The sequence below is a fragment of the Dipodomys spectabilis genome, unplaced genomic scaffold (assembly GCF_019054845.1).
Source record: "Dipodomys spectabilis isolate Male_0828 unplaced genomic scaffold, ASM1905484v1 ptg000108l, whole genome shotgun sequence".
NCBI lineage: Eukaryota > Metazoa > Chordata > Mammalia > Rodentia > Heteromyidae > Dipodomys > Dipodomys spectabilis.
The window spans coordinates 489413-505207 of record NW_024870785.1 but is presented as its reverse complement, the minus strand read 5'-3'; the positions used below and the strand labels follow the sequence as shown (position 1 = coordinate 505207).

General features: G+C 54.4%; 1 protein-coding gene across 1 annotated transcript in view; it reads left to right on the top strand.

The window, feature by feature from the left end:
- The window catches only part of Ryr3 (ryanodine receptor 3), a 269526-nt gene that overhangs the window by 115411 nt on the left and 138320 nt on the right, over positions 1–15795 (top strand). Inside the window, 7 exon segments of the mRNA XM_042687574.1 lie at positions 908–1080; positions 1829–1865; positions 3877–4040; positions 6720–6885; positions 12663–12749; positions 13166–13392; positions 14447–15242. Coding sequence (XP_042543508.1) covers positions 908–1080; positions 1829–1865; positions 3877–4040; positions 6720–6885; positions 12663–12749; positions 13166–13392; positions 14447–15242 — 1650 coding nt within the window.

Here is a 15795-nt window from a genome sequence, read left to right as displayed (position 1 = left end):
GGGTGTGGGGAGAAGGGTGAGGAGGGACAGACAGACAGAAAGATCGACGGCCTTATCACTTGCTTCATTGGACGCTAGCTTCCCTTAACTCAGCCCTGGGTTTAGTATGCAGCTGCTCTTCATACCCCACTGTCCCTCACAGGCTCACATCATGGGCCTTCATGTTCTGGTCGCTCGCTGGCCATAACATTAGAAAGGTGTCTGTGGCTGTTTGGGAAGTTTGGCTGCCCTTTGACACCTCTGCTTAGAAAAACACACAGCCATGTGAGCTCATCTATAGACCTAGGGTTGGAACTGCTGTCTAAAGAGCAGGAACAAGGCTGCGATTTTAAGAAAGTCATTCTTATGGTGAACATCAATTTACCTACCTTGCCACCAGGCTCCACAGCCCTGGGTGCCCTCCAGGTGTTAGGACAGGCTGAAGGGGGCCGAGGACTGAGGTGGGAACTGGTAGCCTCCACAGGAACGCCTGTCTTTGTTGAGCATTGGGTTTCCTGGTACGTGTCCTTTAGATGTTACCATGCCAGTGACAAGGGACACCTGCAGAAAGGCTTTCTTCTCAGCTCTGTGCCCAGTGACCTAACAGGTCAGCCTTTCTATACACCATGTTCTATCATCAGATCCCACATCCCTCTCTGACATTTATTCTCCACTCTTGGCCTTGAAGAAAACTCACTGTGAACACTTTAAATCTCCTATCTGTCCAGCCAGGAGCAGATCTGTTGTTTCTTATAGGACGGGAACCAAGTAATGATGAGAATCGTAGCTTAGTTATCACCAGTGACAGGTTCTAGTCTGTAGAACGTCTTGCTAAATGTTATTCTTGGTTGGAGGGAGGCTGGAGGCAGGGAGGAGAAGGTCAGCTCCTCTTGCACATCAGCGTAAGAGTGTGTGATGGTGTTCCCAGGTCGTGAGGATTGATAGCACCATGGACAGCCCTCCATGTCTCAAGGTGACCCACAAGACATTTGGCACTCAGAACAGCAATGCCAACATGATCTACTGCCGCCTGAGCATGCCTGTTGAGTGCCACTCCTTCAGCCACAGCTCCTGTCTGGACAGCGATGTTTTCCAGAAAAGGTGAGAGGAGACCTCCAGCTTCAGGTGCTCATCATGTCTGCTCTGAAGTAGCCCAGCACAGGATCTCAGTGGGTAGAGCTCTCTCTGCATGCAGTCAGGTACCGTAATGAAGATGTATGCGTACATAGACACACACAGGGTCAATCACGCTAAACGGAGTCAGAGCTGGTAAAGACGTTTTTGCACTTCTTGAGTCCTCAGAGGCCAGGTGTTTTTGCTGCCAACGAGTCCGGGGCCTTGGGATGTGCCTGGGACTTACTTAACCTTGCAGCCGCATGACCTGGAATTCCATGACTTCTTCCTTCCTGTTAAGGAATAGATTGCTTGCCGTCTATCTTTCCTTTGATGTCTATGTTTAATTGCTGATAGGTGTGTGCTAGCTGGGGCTGTCTTGTGCAGATGTTCTATAGCATTTTGCTATCGACCAAGCTTTTAAATAAGCACACACAGCTGACTGAGGGAGCAGGATTGATCCATTCAAAGGCACCTGTGCATATGGTACTGCCCCCCCCCCCTCCAGCCACCCAGCTTCAACCTACCATCTGTGTGGAGGGACCAAGTTGGAGTTGGAGTCCTGCCTGTGCAACTTGCATATGAACATTTGCAAGACCAGTGGCCGTGACTCTGGTATCAAGAACAGCCAACTTCCTGTTTACCCTGATGGTTAAAGGTGGATCAATAGCCTGTCAGAACTGTGGGGTTCTCTGCACAGCCAGATAACTGAAGTATGGATTTTTTCTCCCTCCAGGAAACAGATGCATGAAATACTCTCTCCTACAACAACAGTAAGTAAATATGCCCAGTTATGCTTTTAATTATTTGACCATTGGTATGCCTTGTAATAAGCCCCTTGCAGCAAAGATTTGTCTAGAGATCTTCTTCAATTGCCAGTTACTCTGTCTTGTAATATCTGTCTTTGTGCTTGAGAACACCTCTGCGGCATTTCTCAGGTGAAGAACAGGATAGTCCCTCAGTGCAAAGCAGACTCCCCCTGGAGCTCCTAACTGGGTGCCATTGTGCCCTCGTGCCCTTGGCCACCGGGGACCCCACCCTGCCTTCCCTGTGGAGGGAGCGTCGTCGGAGGCCACAGTGAAGCCCTTCTGTCCGCTCTTTTGTGGCAGCTTCTACAGTACACTCCCCACACCTCTGCTGAGTGCGGGAGGAGAAGCAGGAATCCGGCCCTTTAGTCCCTTTTCCATAGCCAGACAGTAGTCAGAAGGCAGCGCTGCTGAGCTCTTCCTTTCTCCCACTCTTCCTTCACGCCAGGTACCTAGAAAAAATGCCTGCCATACTTTCTATAAAGTCATTTGAAGTCCTCGGTTGGTAGGCTAAGTGTCATCAAGAATAAGGTTCTTGCTGTAGCTAATTACACCCTGGCTGTGTAAAGACACAGTACCTGGCGTGGTGTGGCACTTTCCCATAGATTCTCTACGGCAGTCACTTCAGACGGGTTTACTTGGTGCCCTATGCACCGGTGGTATGTGCTTGTCCAAGGCGCACAATGAGTAGCTGACAGCACCAAGATTCAAGCCTAGGCTATGTATATGTAGGCAGTCATGGGGCTTGAACTCTGGGCCTGGGCGCTGTCCCTCAGCTCAAGGCTAGCGCTCTACCACGTGAGCCACAGCGCCACTGCCGTAAGCCTAGGCTTTTTGACTGACCCCTTTTTCCTCCCAGCCTAGAAAGACTGCAAATGAGAGTCACTTTATTAAACACCAATCTTTTCGGCATCATAGGAAATGGCTCCATAGTCACCTTGCTCATGATAAAGGAAATGGCTAAGTGGCCGCCTTCCTCGGGTCTGCGGCTCTTCCTGTAATGCGGTATATGCTTCACGAGTCGAAGGACACCCTTGCCAACAACTGCTGTTCTTTCTTGGCCCCTGAAGCAGGTCTGGCCAGAGCCTGGGCCTCTTCTTCTGCAGCCTCTTTCCAGAGTTTCCAGAAATAAATACAAAACTCTTGGCCTCCCTAGCGAGTAGAAAGTAACGGGAGTGCTGGGGCCCGGGACTGCCGTCTGAGGCAGGTGCCCTGCCTGTGCTGAGGGTCAGGGCTGCCCTGGCCGCGCTGAGCAGCTGCGCCTCTGTCACCAGTGTCTCCTGGGCAGTGAGCGATGAGCTGAAAGTTCTCTGCTCCTAGTGTAAGGCATAAAGTAGACACTAAGCCAATCTAGAGCCTAGCTGAGCTCAAGAGAGAGGCTTGGCTTCCTCCCAAGGCTAGAGCATAGCGTCCCTCCGTGTGTGTGTGTCTGTCTGTCTGTGTGTCTGTGTCTGTGTGTCTGTGATGTGGTGTGTGTGTGTGTCTGTATATGTGTCTGTGTGTCTGTGTCTGTGTCTGTGTGTCTGTGTCTGTGATGTGGTGTGTCTGTGTGTCTGTGTGTCTGTGTATGTGTGTGCGCATGTGTGTGTGTGTCTGTGTGCTGTGTGTGTGCATGTGTGTGTGTGTCTGTGGTGTGTGTGTGTGTCTGTGTGTCTGTGTGTGGTGTGTGTCTGTGTGTGTGGTGTGTGTGTGTCTGTGTGTGATGTGTCTGTGTGTGTGTCTGTCTGTGTGTGTGTCAGTGTGTGTGTGTGTGGTGTGTCTGTCTGTGTGTGTGTGTGGTGTGTGTGCGTGGTGTGTGTGGTGTGTGTGTGTCTGTGTGTGTGGTGTGTGTGTCTGTATATGTTGTGTGTGTGCTGTGTGTGCGCATGTGTGTCTGTCTGTCTGTCTGTGTCGTTCTTCGTGGCAGGGCTACGTTTCCTTCTCCTCTCCGTCTCTCCTCCGCTGACTGAGGCCACCCCCTCCCCTCTGTCCTCCACAGCAATACCACTATGCCGTCCGCATCTTTGCTGGGCAGGATCCTTCCTGTGTCTGGGTTGGATGGGTGACTCCAGACTATCATTTGTACAGTGACAAGTTTGACCTGAATAAAAACTGCACGGTGACTGTAACCCTGGGAGATGAAAGAGGCCGGGTCCGTGAAAGGTAAGGGGGCTCGGCCTGCCTCGCCCCAGCCGTCTCTGAGAGAAAGCAGGGCCTACAGCCCTGGAGTAAGCGAGCAGAGGGAGAGTGTGCTGTGGGGAAGACGGGGGGAGGGGTACAACGTCATCACACGCATACATTATGACCCAGGGCTGGAAGCCAAAGAGAGACTACTGGCATCTGAGGCTTTATCTGAGTTTTCTTCACCATTACCAGGCAACTACAGCATCAGAATGATACAGGGCAATCCCTGGGTGCTCGAGAGAAGTCAGTTCAGAAAAAGGAGGGAGGAAGGGAGGGGTACATCACATGGTGGCTGACCAATTCGGGACTCGTCATCCTGAGAGCTGATGCGGAAAATGAAGGAGGTGTAATCAATTCATGAAAAAATAACCACCAAGCAGGAATCAGAGCTCTTTACAGAACGCTTGCTCGGGTCCACCTCTGCCTCCCACTGCTCGCTGGCACGCTGCTGGAGCCAGGCCAGGGGGGCCCTAGCAGACCAGGGGGGCCCTAGCAGACCAGGCCTTGTGGTCCCTGCGGTGCACACCTACTGAGGGGCAAGAGCATCTTCCCCTCTGCAGAGAGCTGGTCAGCCTTTCCCTGTCCCGCCAGGAACACTTAGTGGTCAGTGCTTTTTAGGTAAGACTGGCACATCTAAGCCAAGTGGCCAGTCACCACCAGGAGAGACCCAGGAGCAGGCAGGTAAGAGCACCGGCTCTGAAAACAACCTGGATGCTTACTCAGTCAAAACCTAGGTCCCAGTGTTTCCCTGCAGTGAACTTGAGCCTGTCAGTTTGCTTTCCTCACCTACAAGATGAGAAGAATGCTTCGAATCCCAGAGTGCTGTGAGGAGTAAGCACCTTGATTCATAGAAAAATGCTTATGAAGTACTGCTCCCCAGCACACAACAAATTATTAGTTGTCACTATTACTTATTGAATGCCATTTTGTTGTGAAAGCCGGAATAGATATTATAAGCAATGTATGTTTTAAGCTGGAAAAACAAATTTTGTGAAAGCATTGACCAGCTCAGCTTTTGTTCCTCAGCCATCCACGTCCCCTGGCTTACTGCTCCTGCTAATGCTCTGCCACACCAAACGACTTGCTCTATCTGAACCTTACTGACCGTATTGATGGTGAAAATTAACTGACGTGTTAGCCCTTAGAGCAAGACCTAGTATACGGCAGGTGCTTAGTAATTCTTAGTTCTTTGTCCTACATAATGAGCAGTAAACACAGGATCGATCTTCAAATGTTTTAGGGTATATTTAATTTGGGCCCTTTAAACTATGCCTGGAGCCTACTGCTGCACATTGCATGGCGTTAGTACCTTATTAATCCAATTCCGTAATTGAATCACTGGACGCAGTAACGACGTGGCTGCAGGTTGACACTTATAAACTCCTCTCAGTGGCTCTCACCCTTTGGAAGACACCGTTTTTACTAGCCACTGCCTAAGGACCTTCATACTGAGAGAGAAAAAAAATTATTACTCAAGAAGGGAAGGAAGGAAGGGAGGTACACTCGGGGGAGTCAGAGGGAATCTTGGAGCCTCCGAAGGCAGTTCCGGGACGGGGTCGACAGTCAGAGCCGTGAAGCAGCCATCAAGGTGTGTGGTGGCCTGGGCTCCGTCCACCTTGCAGTGCTGAACGCACACTACTGGCCTTCACATGGCTGTGGTACAACCCATAGCCACACTGAGCTACGCAGCATTTACCCTAGTGTGTTAGAAGGGGCCCCTCAGACATCAATGGTGGAGGCCTGTGGTGTCATTTTGAGGAACCAGATCCCTCAGGTGCACACCAGGATGAGCTTAGGAGGCAGATGCCCACTGTGAGGGCCTCTGGGAGTTTCCCTGGCCCTGGCCCATCTCCCAAAGCTCACGGTGGTAGGAAACCCTGCAGTTAGAGCAGAGCTGCTGGGATGGATCTCCGTGGTGGAGCACTTGCCTACCACGTGCAGGGCCGTGGGTTTAATCCCCAGCACCACCTGCCCTGAGACAGGAATTAGGCTTTAAAGCCTGAAAAGCTTGGTGACCACTGCTGTTTCCTTTTTAAATGTCAAACCCTGGCGTGGAATCTTACAATCTGAGAGGAGGCTGACAGCCGGTGAGACAGAACCCTGCCCAGACCTCCAGGAAGCCCTGAGGGCTGAGGGGAGCAGATGGGAATGGTGGGAGGCCATCAGAGACAAACGACCCATTTCGCAGGGCCCGGGCGGCCATCCCAACAAAGGGGCTTTCAGGTAGTGTAGCCTCTTGTCCTAGGTGCCTGACTGGAACTCAGAGCCGGGTTGTTTCTGCCTTCCATACCAAGTCTCTATTTAAGCTGCCTGAGCTGATTGCTACCTCGGCGCCTTGAATCCCACCCCTGGAGTGGAATTGCTGCCATCCTCATTACCGTGTCGTGAAGGTGAATTCAAGGTGAAACCGTCACGTGCTCACTATGGTCCTAAGGAGGTGGTCTACTAGATCGTCATCTCTCCAAACGGAGCAATTCGTGCCTAAATAAGTTAGTTTGCAGCTGAATGAATTCATTTAAGAAAAAAAATGCGTGGAGCTGATTGTGAAGCTTCCCAGGATGGTCTGTCAGGTGTTTTACTCCTGAGTCTCACTCACAAAATACTAGACCAGATTCTGAGACTTTTCCTTCCCCTCCCCTCTCTCTTTCTGACACCTAGTGTGAAACGCAGCAACTGCTACATGGTCTGGGGCGGGGACGTAGTAGCCAGCTCCCAGAGATCCACTCGGAGCAATGTGGACCTGGAGATCAGCTGCCTTGTGGACCTGGCGGTGGGCATGCTGTCCTTCTCGGCTAACGGAAAGGAGCTCAGCACCTGCTACCAGGTGAGGGACGGGAGCCTGGAGCCCTGGCATCTCAGACCCGGGCTGGTGGTGGCGTTGCTCATTCCCGCTTGTGTTCAGCACACGTGTGCGTGCACACACACGCACACACATGCACACCTCTCACGGTTTGAATCAGTTAGGGCCACAAATAAACAAGAACACAGGGACTGATTTGTACTGAGGGAAAGCATTTATTTGTTGACCAGCTATGCTGGCCCTCCTTCTAGAGGAAGAGAAGAATTCTCTTTCGTATGAGCTCCAAGACTATTAATTTAATCCATCAGTATTTCTGTGAAGGCTTTGCTTCCTGATGCAAGATGTAAGCAGAAAAGCTTCTTGCTTTAGGAAATGTAGATCCTCGAAGTAGAAACCAAAAGAAATGGATTAATCATGTAGTCCCTCTGCAAAAGGTTGTTAATAACCCTCCAGTGTCTCCTAGCACTTGAACTCAGGACCTGGGCACTGTCCCTGAGCCTCATTGTACTCTACCACTTGAGCCACAGCACCACTTCTGGATTTTTCTGAGTCGTTGATGGCAGATAAGAGTCTGATGTACTTTCCTGCCTGGGCTGGCTTCAAGCCATGATCCTCAGATCTCAGCCTCCTGAGTGGCTAGGATGACAGGTGTGAGCCACCAGCCCCGCGATCTTCTTACGTGACTCTTAAAATGTATTTACATAAATTTGTTTTCCTATTTCGTGGGCCATGAACTTCCACAGAACTGCTCAGGGAACCTGCGGTGACGCTCATGTACCTCCCTGTTGTAAACACAAAAGCTCTTGTCTCCTCCTCAGGGGAGCCAGGTGGGCTTGGGAACACATTGCACTGAGTGCTTAGAACATGAAAAGCTCTGAAAAATACCTCAGAGAATCCGGCGTGGCCAAACACATTTCCAGTTATTTGACCAAGACGGTGTTTTGTTAACCTTAACAATAAAGAAATGGTGTCTGAGCCTGGAACTCCACAGAGCCCATGGGAAATGCCACCTTAAGGAGTTAAACTCTCATGCTAAATATTCTTGACACTTTAGAGCAGAAATGTACGTGGAGGCGAAGTCAGTGTTAAGAAAAGGAAGAGTGTGTTCCCTTCAAGAGCAGTTGTAAAACTGTTGATCAGGGAGAGACTTTCCAGTGTTCTGGGTGGAGGTGGCCCGTGCGGCCTTGTGCCTTGTGCCGATGGGGAATGCGATGCATCAGTGGGCAGACAGCATGCGGCTCTTCTTGGTGGAGAGGCTCGCTCTGTGGGTAGGAGGAGGGAGCTGCTGCAGGTTTCTGAGCAGGAGAGTGACTGAGAGGAGCCAGGAAGGAGGCCAGCATCTTCCGGGTCATCCGTTCAGACAACAGAGACTGTCCCGAGTCAGAGCCCTGATCCGTCAGCTTGCTGTAGGCCACAGCTTTGGAACTGAAGAGCCTCTTGGCAGCCGCTGTGTGGGCTGCTGTTGGAGAAGTGGGGGCCAGACAGAGACCGGACAGAGGGACCGCCCTCCCAGGGCCGGAGCCAGCCTCTGCCGCTGTGCCGCGCAGCGTGGCAGCGCTGCTTCTCTGTGGTAAAGAAGAGACTGGTGTCACTGCACATGGCCAGTCCAGCCCAACTGCCCGTGGTCAGCAAAGGACGCCCCCGGGGCCGGCGTTGAGGAAGGAAGTACGGTATTGTCACAATTCTGCCCCCCCAAGGCCTCTTAGAAAATGTCTTTTGTACATCCACTTCTGTCCTTCAGAATCCATTGGCTTTTCCCATTCACGTTTGACACGAGCTGAACGGAAAGGGTCCTCCCTGAGCTGCGGTGAACTCTAGCACTAATAACGTGGAAGGCTGGCTGGACGTTGGTGATCTACAAACATTCGTGAAATAAAAATACAAACAAAACCAGACATGGCCTTTGCAGCAGCAGCAGCAGCTTGCCTGCTCCAGGAAGAGCTCAGAGCGCTGGTGTTGAGCTTGGGGTCCAAGAAGGGGTGCTGTGCAGCTTCCCTCCCCCCCCCGCCCAGTACTTCCCTCCCCTCCCCTCTCCCCCCTCCCCCCACAGTACCTCCCTCCCTCCCCCACAGTACTTCCCTCCCCCCTCCCCCACAGTACTTCCCTCCCTCCCTCCCCCACAGTACTTCCCTCCCTCCCTCCCCCACAGTACTTCCCTCCCTCCCCCACAGTACTTCCCTCCCTCCCCCCACAGTACTTCCCTCCCTCCCTCCCCCACAGTACTTCCCTCCCTCCCTCCCCCACAGTACTTCCCTCCCTCCCCCACAGTACTTCCCTCCCTCCCTCCCCCACAGTACTTCCCTCCCTCCCTCCCCCACAGTACTTCCCTCCCTCCCCCACAGTACTTCCCTCCCTCCCCCCACAGTACTTCCCTCCCTCCCTCTCCCCCCCCCCCCCCCCGCCCAGTACTTCCTGGGGAACTGCCGCTTCCCCATTCCACCCAGTATTCCACCCTTCCTGCTCCATGCTGTGAGCCCTGCAGCACGTGCCTGGCCCTGCCTTCATCCTGAGCAGGCCTGCGGGGGGCTGTGGAAGGGTCCAGCTTTCTCCAGGACCCTGGGGAGGCCCGCACACCAGCCAGCATCTTCTCGTCCCCCACATGAGCAGGGCCCTGGCCGTGGGGTCGTTGTAATTCTGCCGCTGTAGCTATTTTCATCTTTCAATTATCTCAAGAGGAACAGGCCAGCAATATTTATATACTGGCTTTCAATTCAGAAAGAACCAGTGACCAAAATAATGAGAGAACGATTCTCTCAGACAGCGTTTCTCGAGGTTCCATTAAATAGTGCCGCGCAATTTGCAAAGCTTTCTCTATCCACTTAAAGCAATCAGGAGAGAAATGAGAACAAAAATGTGCGTTCAGGAGGTGTTCCTGCGAGCGCATCAGGCTGGTGCAGGGCTCCGAGGACAGGACCTGCTGGGAGAGTCAGAGCTGTGGGCGACGTGGGCTTCGCTTCTGGCCAGTGCCTGTGTCCTGACCTTCACACATGATTAGAAACAGAATGCCCATTATTATAAGGACAAAGCACATCAGCCGGTAATGAAAGGAGCCTTCGCGGCAACGGGAACAACTCCATGCAAGCCCTGGCCGCTCTGCGTCCAGGCTTCCTGCATCAGAATGGAAGCTTCTGGTCCAGAGGGTGAGCTCTGAGGGCGCAGACCAGCACCTGGCCCCTGCCCAGTGCTCGCTAAGTGCTGTCAGACGAGCCGACGTGGCCGGGGACACCAGCGTTGCCTGACAACCTGCTTCAAGGTGACCGGCTCCAGCCACCTTTGTTGACCTCACAGGTCTGCGGGCCTGACTGAGCACGCCGCTCCTCTTTAGGCCCAACGTCAGTGTATCTTCTGGGCAAGCCGTCACCCGCTCGGGAGGCTCCAGCTTGTTCAGCTCATTGCTGGTGCCCAGTCCTTCACGTGGCAGATCTGTTGCTCTGCTGACCACAAGCTGGAGCCCGCTCTGTGCCTGGCCGGTACCCATGCGTCCTTTCACGTGGCCTCTCCATCCTCAACGCTGACAAGACCCAGCCAGCGCCTCCATGCTGCGGCCTTCCCTTCCGCCCCCAGCGCCTCCATGCTGCGGCCTTCCCTTCCGCCCCCAGCGCCTCCCTTCCGCCCCCAGCGCCTCCCTTCCGCCCCCAGCGCCTCCTTTCCGCCCCCAGCAAGCAGGAGAAAACTGACTGAAAGGACCCGCCGCCATCTCCCCTATCTTGAGCGCAACTGGTCAGTGACGTCGTTGACATCGGCAGAATCCCTTTGCCACATAAAATAGGGACAAAACAAGTCCTTGAGAGCCTTCTGGAATTCTGCTTGCTTTTTCCTCAGCCACACTGAGGAGCCATGTGTGTAGGGTTTTTTTCTTCTTCTTCTTATTTCAGTGATTGGCAAGAAGTGCCCAGGGCGAGGTCTACGTGGACCACAAGCCTGCCCCAAAGCACCTCCTGTCCGTGGGGTGGAGCGTGGCCCTGTGGAGCCTGCTGCGGCCTCTGCAGGAGCCAGGAACATAGGAGGCCTTCTGGCGACAGCTCCCTTAACTCATATGATTTAGGTCTTTGCACGGATGAATGCTCTGTGTCCCCCTTCAACAGGTTTCCTGCTGGTTGAGATGAGCTGTTCTCAGGCTTCAGATCTGCTTGCTAAAGGCTATGCCACTGGGAGCGCCAAGTTCTTGTGGTACACATTAGACGGGAGAGAAGTCTGGGGCGCCTCTGGGACAGGTCTGCCTTAGGGCCCACGTCAGAACTTGGCATTAGTGTCTCACTGCTGTGAGCTCAGGATCTGACACAAAGAGGAGACGCCATGGTTCTAAACGATTTGTTGAATGTTCTCTACATAGCCAGGTACGTCAGCACTGCACCTTCACATTCTGGCTTTATGCGCCTTAATGCTTAGGAATCTTTGGGTTCTAAAACATGGATGTAAACCACATATTTGTATCTAAACTATGGGTCTACTGACCTGAATGGCACTGTGTTGAGCCCAAGTTCAGGAATTAGCCAGTGGTATGTTTCATCATGAGAAAAACGAAAGCCTGATTCATCATAACCTTGCAGGTGACCGCAGCAACAACAAAAAAAGCTTTAATGCCAGGTACAGTAGTTCACACCTATAATCCCAGCTATGTGAGAGGCCATAGGGGCGGGAGGGGGGAAACATGAGACTCCACCTAAAATACAATAATCAAAAAGGACTTAAGACATGGTTCAAGTGGCAGAGTACCTACCTAACAGTCCTGAGGCCCCAGTAGTGCCAAAAAAATAAAATTATGTGATTTAATCAAAATACACTGGAGATTATTAAAAGGAATTATTATTTAAAGGAAGCTTATAGCAACTACTCTTGATAGAGTAAAAACACTCTGTTCATGTTCCTTTGCCACGTTAAAAACCGCATGAATAGCGGCTTAGTTGACTATGCATTGCTCCTCTGGCAGCTCTGGGCCAGGTTGGCTGGGCCTCTGCTCAGCTTCCCACATGGCCACAATCCAGAGGTCAGCCAGAGTGTCCGTCCCTCGAGGTCAGGGCCATGCTTTGGCTGTGGTCTTACGCGCTGCCGTGGTGTGGCGCCTCCATCAGAGTGAATCGATGATCCGTGTGGGTGAGTGTCGCTGCTCATTTCACCAGTGCAGGGTGCAGCCTGGAGACAGTGGTGACAAGCCCTAACCCTGTGCAGGGAAGTCCACAGGCTGCGTGGCCATCCAGCCAAGTGCCTGGGGTCTTTGCACCTGACCCTGGGGCCACTTAGGAAGCCAGTGTCAGGAGACCTGGCTGCTCGTCCTGACTGTAGTACAGACACTGGCCTCCAGAGGGCAGCGGGGATGCCACCCAACATGCTGCTGTCAGTGGGGAGTTCCCAGCTCAGGATGCTGGGAGTGCGCCCTGGTGCCGCCTTCCAGCCTCGGCCTTCGTCCCTGTGAGCCGGGGGCCCGCGTGATGGATGTCCTGCCACCGACGCGCAACGCCATTCAGGAGCAGCGGAAGTCCTTGCCTTTCGTAGTGAGTTAGTGACTCCGGGCCTGTGGCCGCTCTGTATACCAGAAAGAGTGCTTGCACCAAGACCTGAGAGAGGATACGCAGGTAAAGATCTCAGCCAGAGAGACAGCACAGTACTGCAGGCAGGAAACAGTGACTGGAGCCACTAAGAGACACCAGGTCCAAGGATGTCTGAGCTGCAAGGAATGACCGGCCTCTAGCAACGCTAGTCCAGCAGAGCTCGGAATGGCAGTACTATCTGCCGCACCCAGTAGGTCGGCAAGCTGTGCTGTTTCGCAACGGGCAAATCCCTCTCTGTGTTTTGGATTCCAGGTGGAGCCCAACACAAAAGTGTTTCCAGCCGTCTTCCTGCAGCCGACAAGCACTGCTTTGTTTCAGTTTGAACTTGGGAAGCTGAAGGTACTGTGTTTCCTGTCTGTCGTAACAGTCACGGAAGGGTGGGGGGAGTCACAGGCGGAGAAGGCCTCACGCTTCTGTCTCCCTGATTTGCCGCTGGGAGTCACGTGGCAGCCTGCCCTCTTTCTTACCCTCTGGTGCTCCGAGCTCACCTGTCGCAGAGCTGGGCTTTGGCTCAGTGGTAGAACGCTTGCCCAGCATGCACAAGGCCCAGGGTTCTACCCCCAGCATGGCAAAAACAAAACAAAGGAATGAATTCCTCATGGAACTCGTGGTGCCAGGTTCTGAGACGCCCCGGGGCCCCTTAGAGATCCGTGTCTGGTGTTTGCATGGACCGTCTTGGATACCACAGGGTAGCCGGTAAATGAGCATCTCCGCATCACCGGTGTCTTTCCCCATTCCTTTCCACCCCGCCCCAGAATGCCATGCCCTTGTCGGCAGCCATATTTAAGAGTGAGGAGAAGAACCCCGTCCCGCAGTGCCCGCCGCGGCTGGACGTGCAGACCATGCAGCCTGTGCTCTGGAGCCGCATGCCCAGCAGCTTCCTGAAGGTGGAGACGGAGCGCGTGAGCGAGCGCCACGGCTGGGCCGTGCAGTGCCTGGAGCCCCTGCAGATGATGGCGCTGTACATCCCCGAGGAGAACAGGTACCCGAGGGGACCCCAGGTCCGGGAGGCCATGGGGCTGGAGCCACGCGACCCCGAAGGGAACAGGGAGGCGCGTCCAGGGTGCCCTTGGAGGGCGGGCGGCCGCAGGCAGGGGAGGCAGCCGTGAACAGAGAGCAGACCATCTCAAGTCTCCCAGCGGCACAAGGTGCAGCAACAGTGTCCGGCTAAGCTGAGGTCGCAGCCCCCGGCCTGGACCCACACGCATGTGCTCTCAAGTCGGGAAAGACCTGAGCTGCGTCATGCTAACCGGTCTCAGTTTGGAGCCAGGTGCAAAGTTTGTGTGTGGTAGCTCTGTTTTATGGTAGGATGATGGACTAACAGAGCGCTGCACCCTCTGAGCTCAGCACGTCAGGAAATGGAGCACTGTCTCGAGCCTACAACAGAGACAGAGTACTCAGTGCAAGGTGACTCATGTCCATAATCCCAGCCACTCGAGAAACTGAGATTGGGAGGATCCGGCTTCAGCCAGCCAGGCTAAGCACTCGCCAGACCCTAGCTTACTAGAAAAGGCTCCAGGCCTGGCGGTGTACGCCTGTCATCCCAGCTGTCCAAGCCAGCCCTGGCAAAAAGTGAGACTTAGCTCACAGAATGCTAGGTCACCTGCCTAGCGAGTGCAGAGCCCGAGTTCAAACCCCAGTGCTGCCAGTAATAATAAAAGCAAGGCGTTTGAGTTTGCCTTGTATCTAATTTTTCTTTTTGGTTGGGGGTTTTACAGTTTTCTCTTTCCTCTTCGGTAAGCCAGTGTCTCGAGGGTTTTCAGTCTTGGGAGAAGTTTGGGTTAGTGATGGTGAGCCTCAGTTAGACCGGGTGTGGGAGGAGGGCGGGGCCCCTCCCGCACCGGAGCCCCGGGCCCCCTGCGCTGAGCTCCCGCACCGGAGCCCCGGGCCCCCTGCGCTGAGCTCCCGCACCGGAGCCCCGGGCCCCCTGCGCTGAGCTCCCGCACCCGAGCCCCGGGCCCCCTGCGCTGAGCTCCCGCACCCGAGCCCCGGGCCCCCGGGGGCCTCCTCCCCGTGGCTGACCCCGCTCTCCCCAGGTGCGTGGACATCCTGGAGCTCTGCGAGCAGGAGGACCTGATGCAGTTCCACTACCACACGCTGAGGCTGTACAGCGCCGTGTGCGCCCTGGGGAACAGCCGGGTGGCCTGTGCGCTGTGCAGCCACGTGGACCTGCCCCAGCTCTTCTACGCCATCGACAGCAAGTACCTCCCCGGCCTGCTTCGGTCCGGTTTCTATGACCTGCTCATCAGCATCCACCTGGCCAATGCCAAGGAGAGGAAGCTGATGATGAAGAACGAGTACATCATCCCCATCACCCGCGCCACCAGGGGCATCCGCCTTTACCCGGACCAGTCCAAGCGGCCCGGGCTGCCCGGGGTGGGGCTGCGGGCCTGCCTCAAGCCAGGCTGCCGGTTCACCACCCCGAGCGCCGTGGCCACCAGGGAGGAGCCGCAGAAGCAGAGCCCTGAGATCCCCCTGGAGGTGCTCAAGATGAAGGCCCTGAGCATGCTGACCGAGGCTGTGCACAGCAGCGGGGCCCACATCCGGGACCCCATCGGGGGCTCTGTGGAGTTCCAGTTCGTGCCCGTGCTGAAGCTCATTGGAACCCTGCTGATCATGGGCGTGTTTGATGATGACGATGTGCGCCGGATCCTCCTCCTGATCGACCCCTCTGTGTTTGGGGAGCGAGCCGGGGAGACGGAAGAGGGCACGGAGAAGGAGGAGGCCGCGCAGGTGGAGGAGAAGGCGGTGGAGGCTGGGGAAAAGGCCGGCAAGAAGGCTCCTGCCAGAGGCCTGCTGCAGACCCGGATGCCTGAGTCCGTCAAGCTGCAGGTAACCGGGCGGCAAAGCCGTCCCTGGGCAGGGGCCCTGGGAGGGGGAGGGAGGGACCGTGAGAGCAGGGAAGGACCGCGTCTGGCCCCGTCCTGCTGCGGCTGAAGATACATCAGAGACGGCAGGGAGCTCACAGGAGACACACGCTGACAAGCAGTGCATCCCCAGCCCGCCCAGCACAGCATCCATGACGCTCCGGGGACACAGCTGCTACCTTGCGGCACCAAAAAACCAGAAAGGAACAGAGTAGGACGTCTTTCCCAGCCTGCGAGACCGGGTCAGCCATTCCTGCGGCTCCATCACCGCGTCCTGCTGCTTACTGGTGGAGGAACGTGCCAAGTCAGAAAATAAGCAGAATCTTAGCTTTATTATTAGTGGTAAACTGTGAGTCCTACTTATGTCAAAATATAACATATAAATATTACCATAAAACAACAACATAAAGCTTTTTGTCACAAGGTGTATTCTAGTCAAGTAATCTTCATCCTGGTATCTACTGTCACAGGGTTTGTAGGTGGTCACTTAATCAGAACTTTGGGTTTTGAGGGGAAAT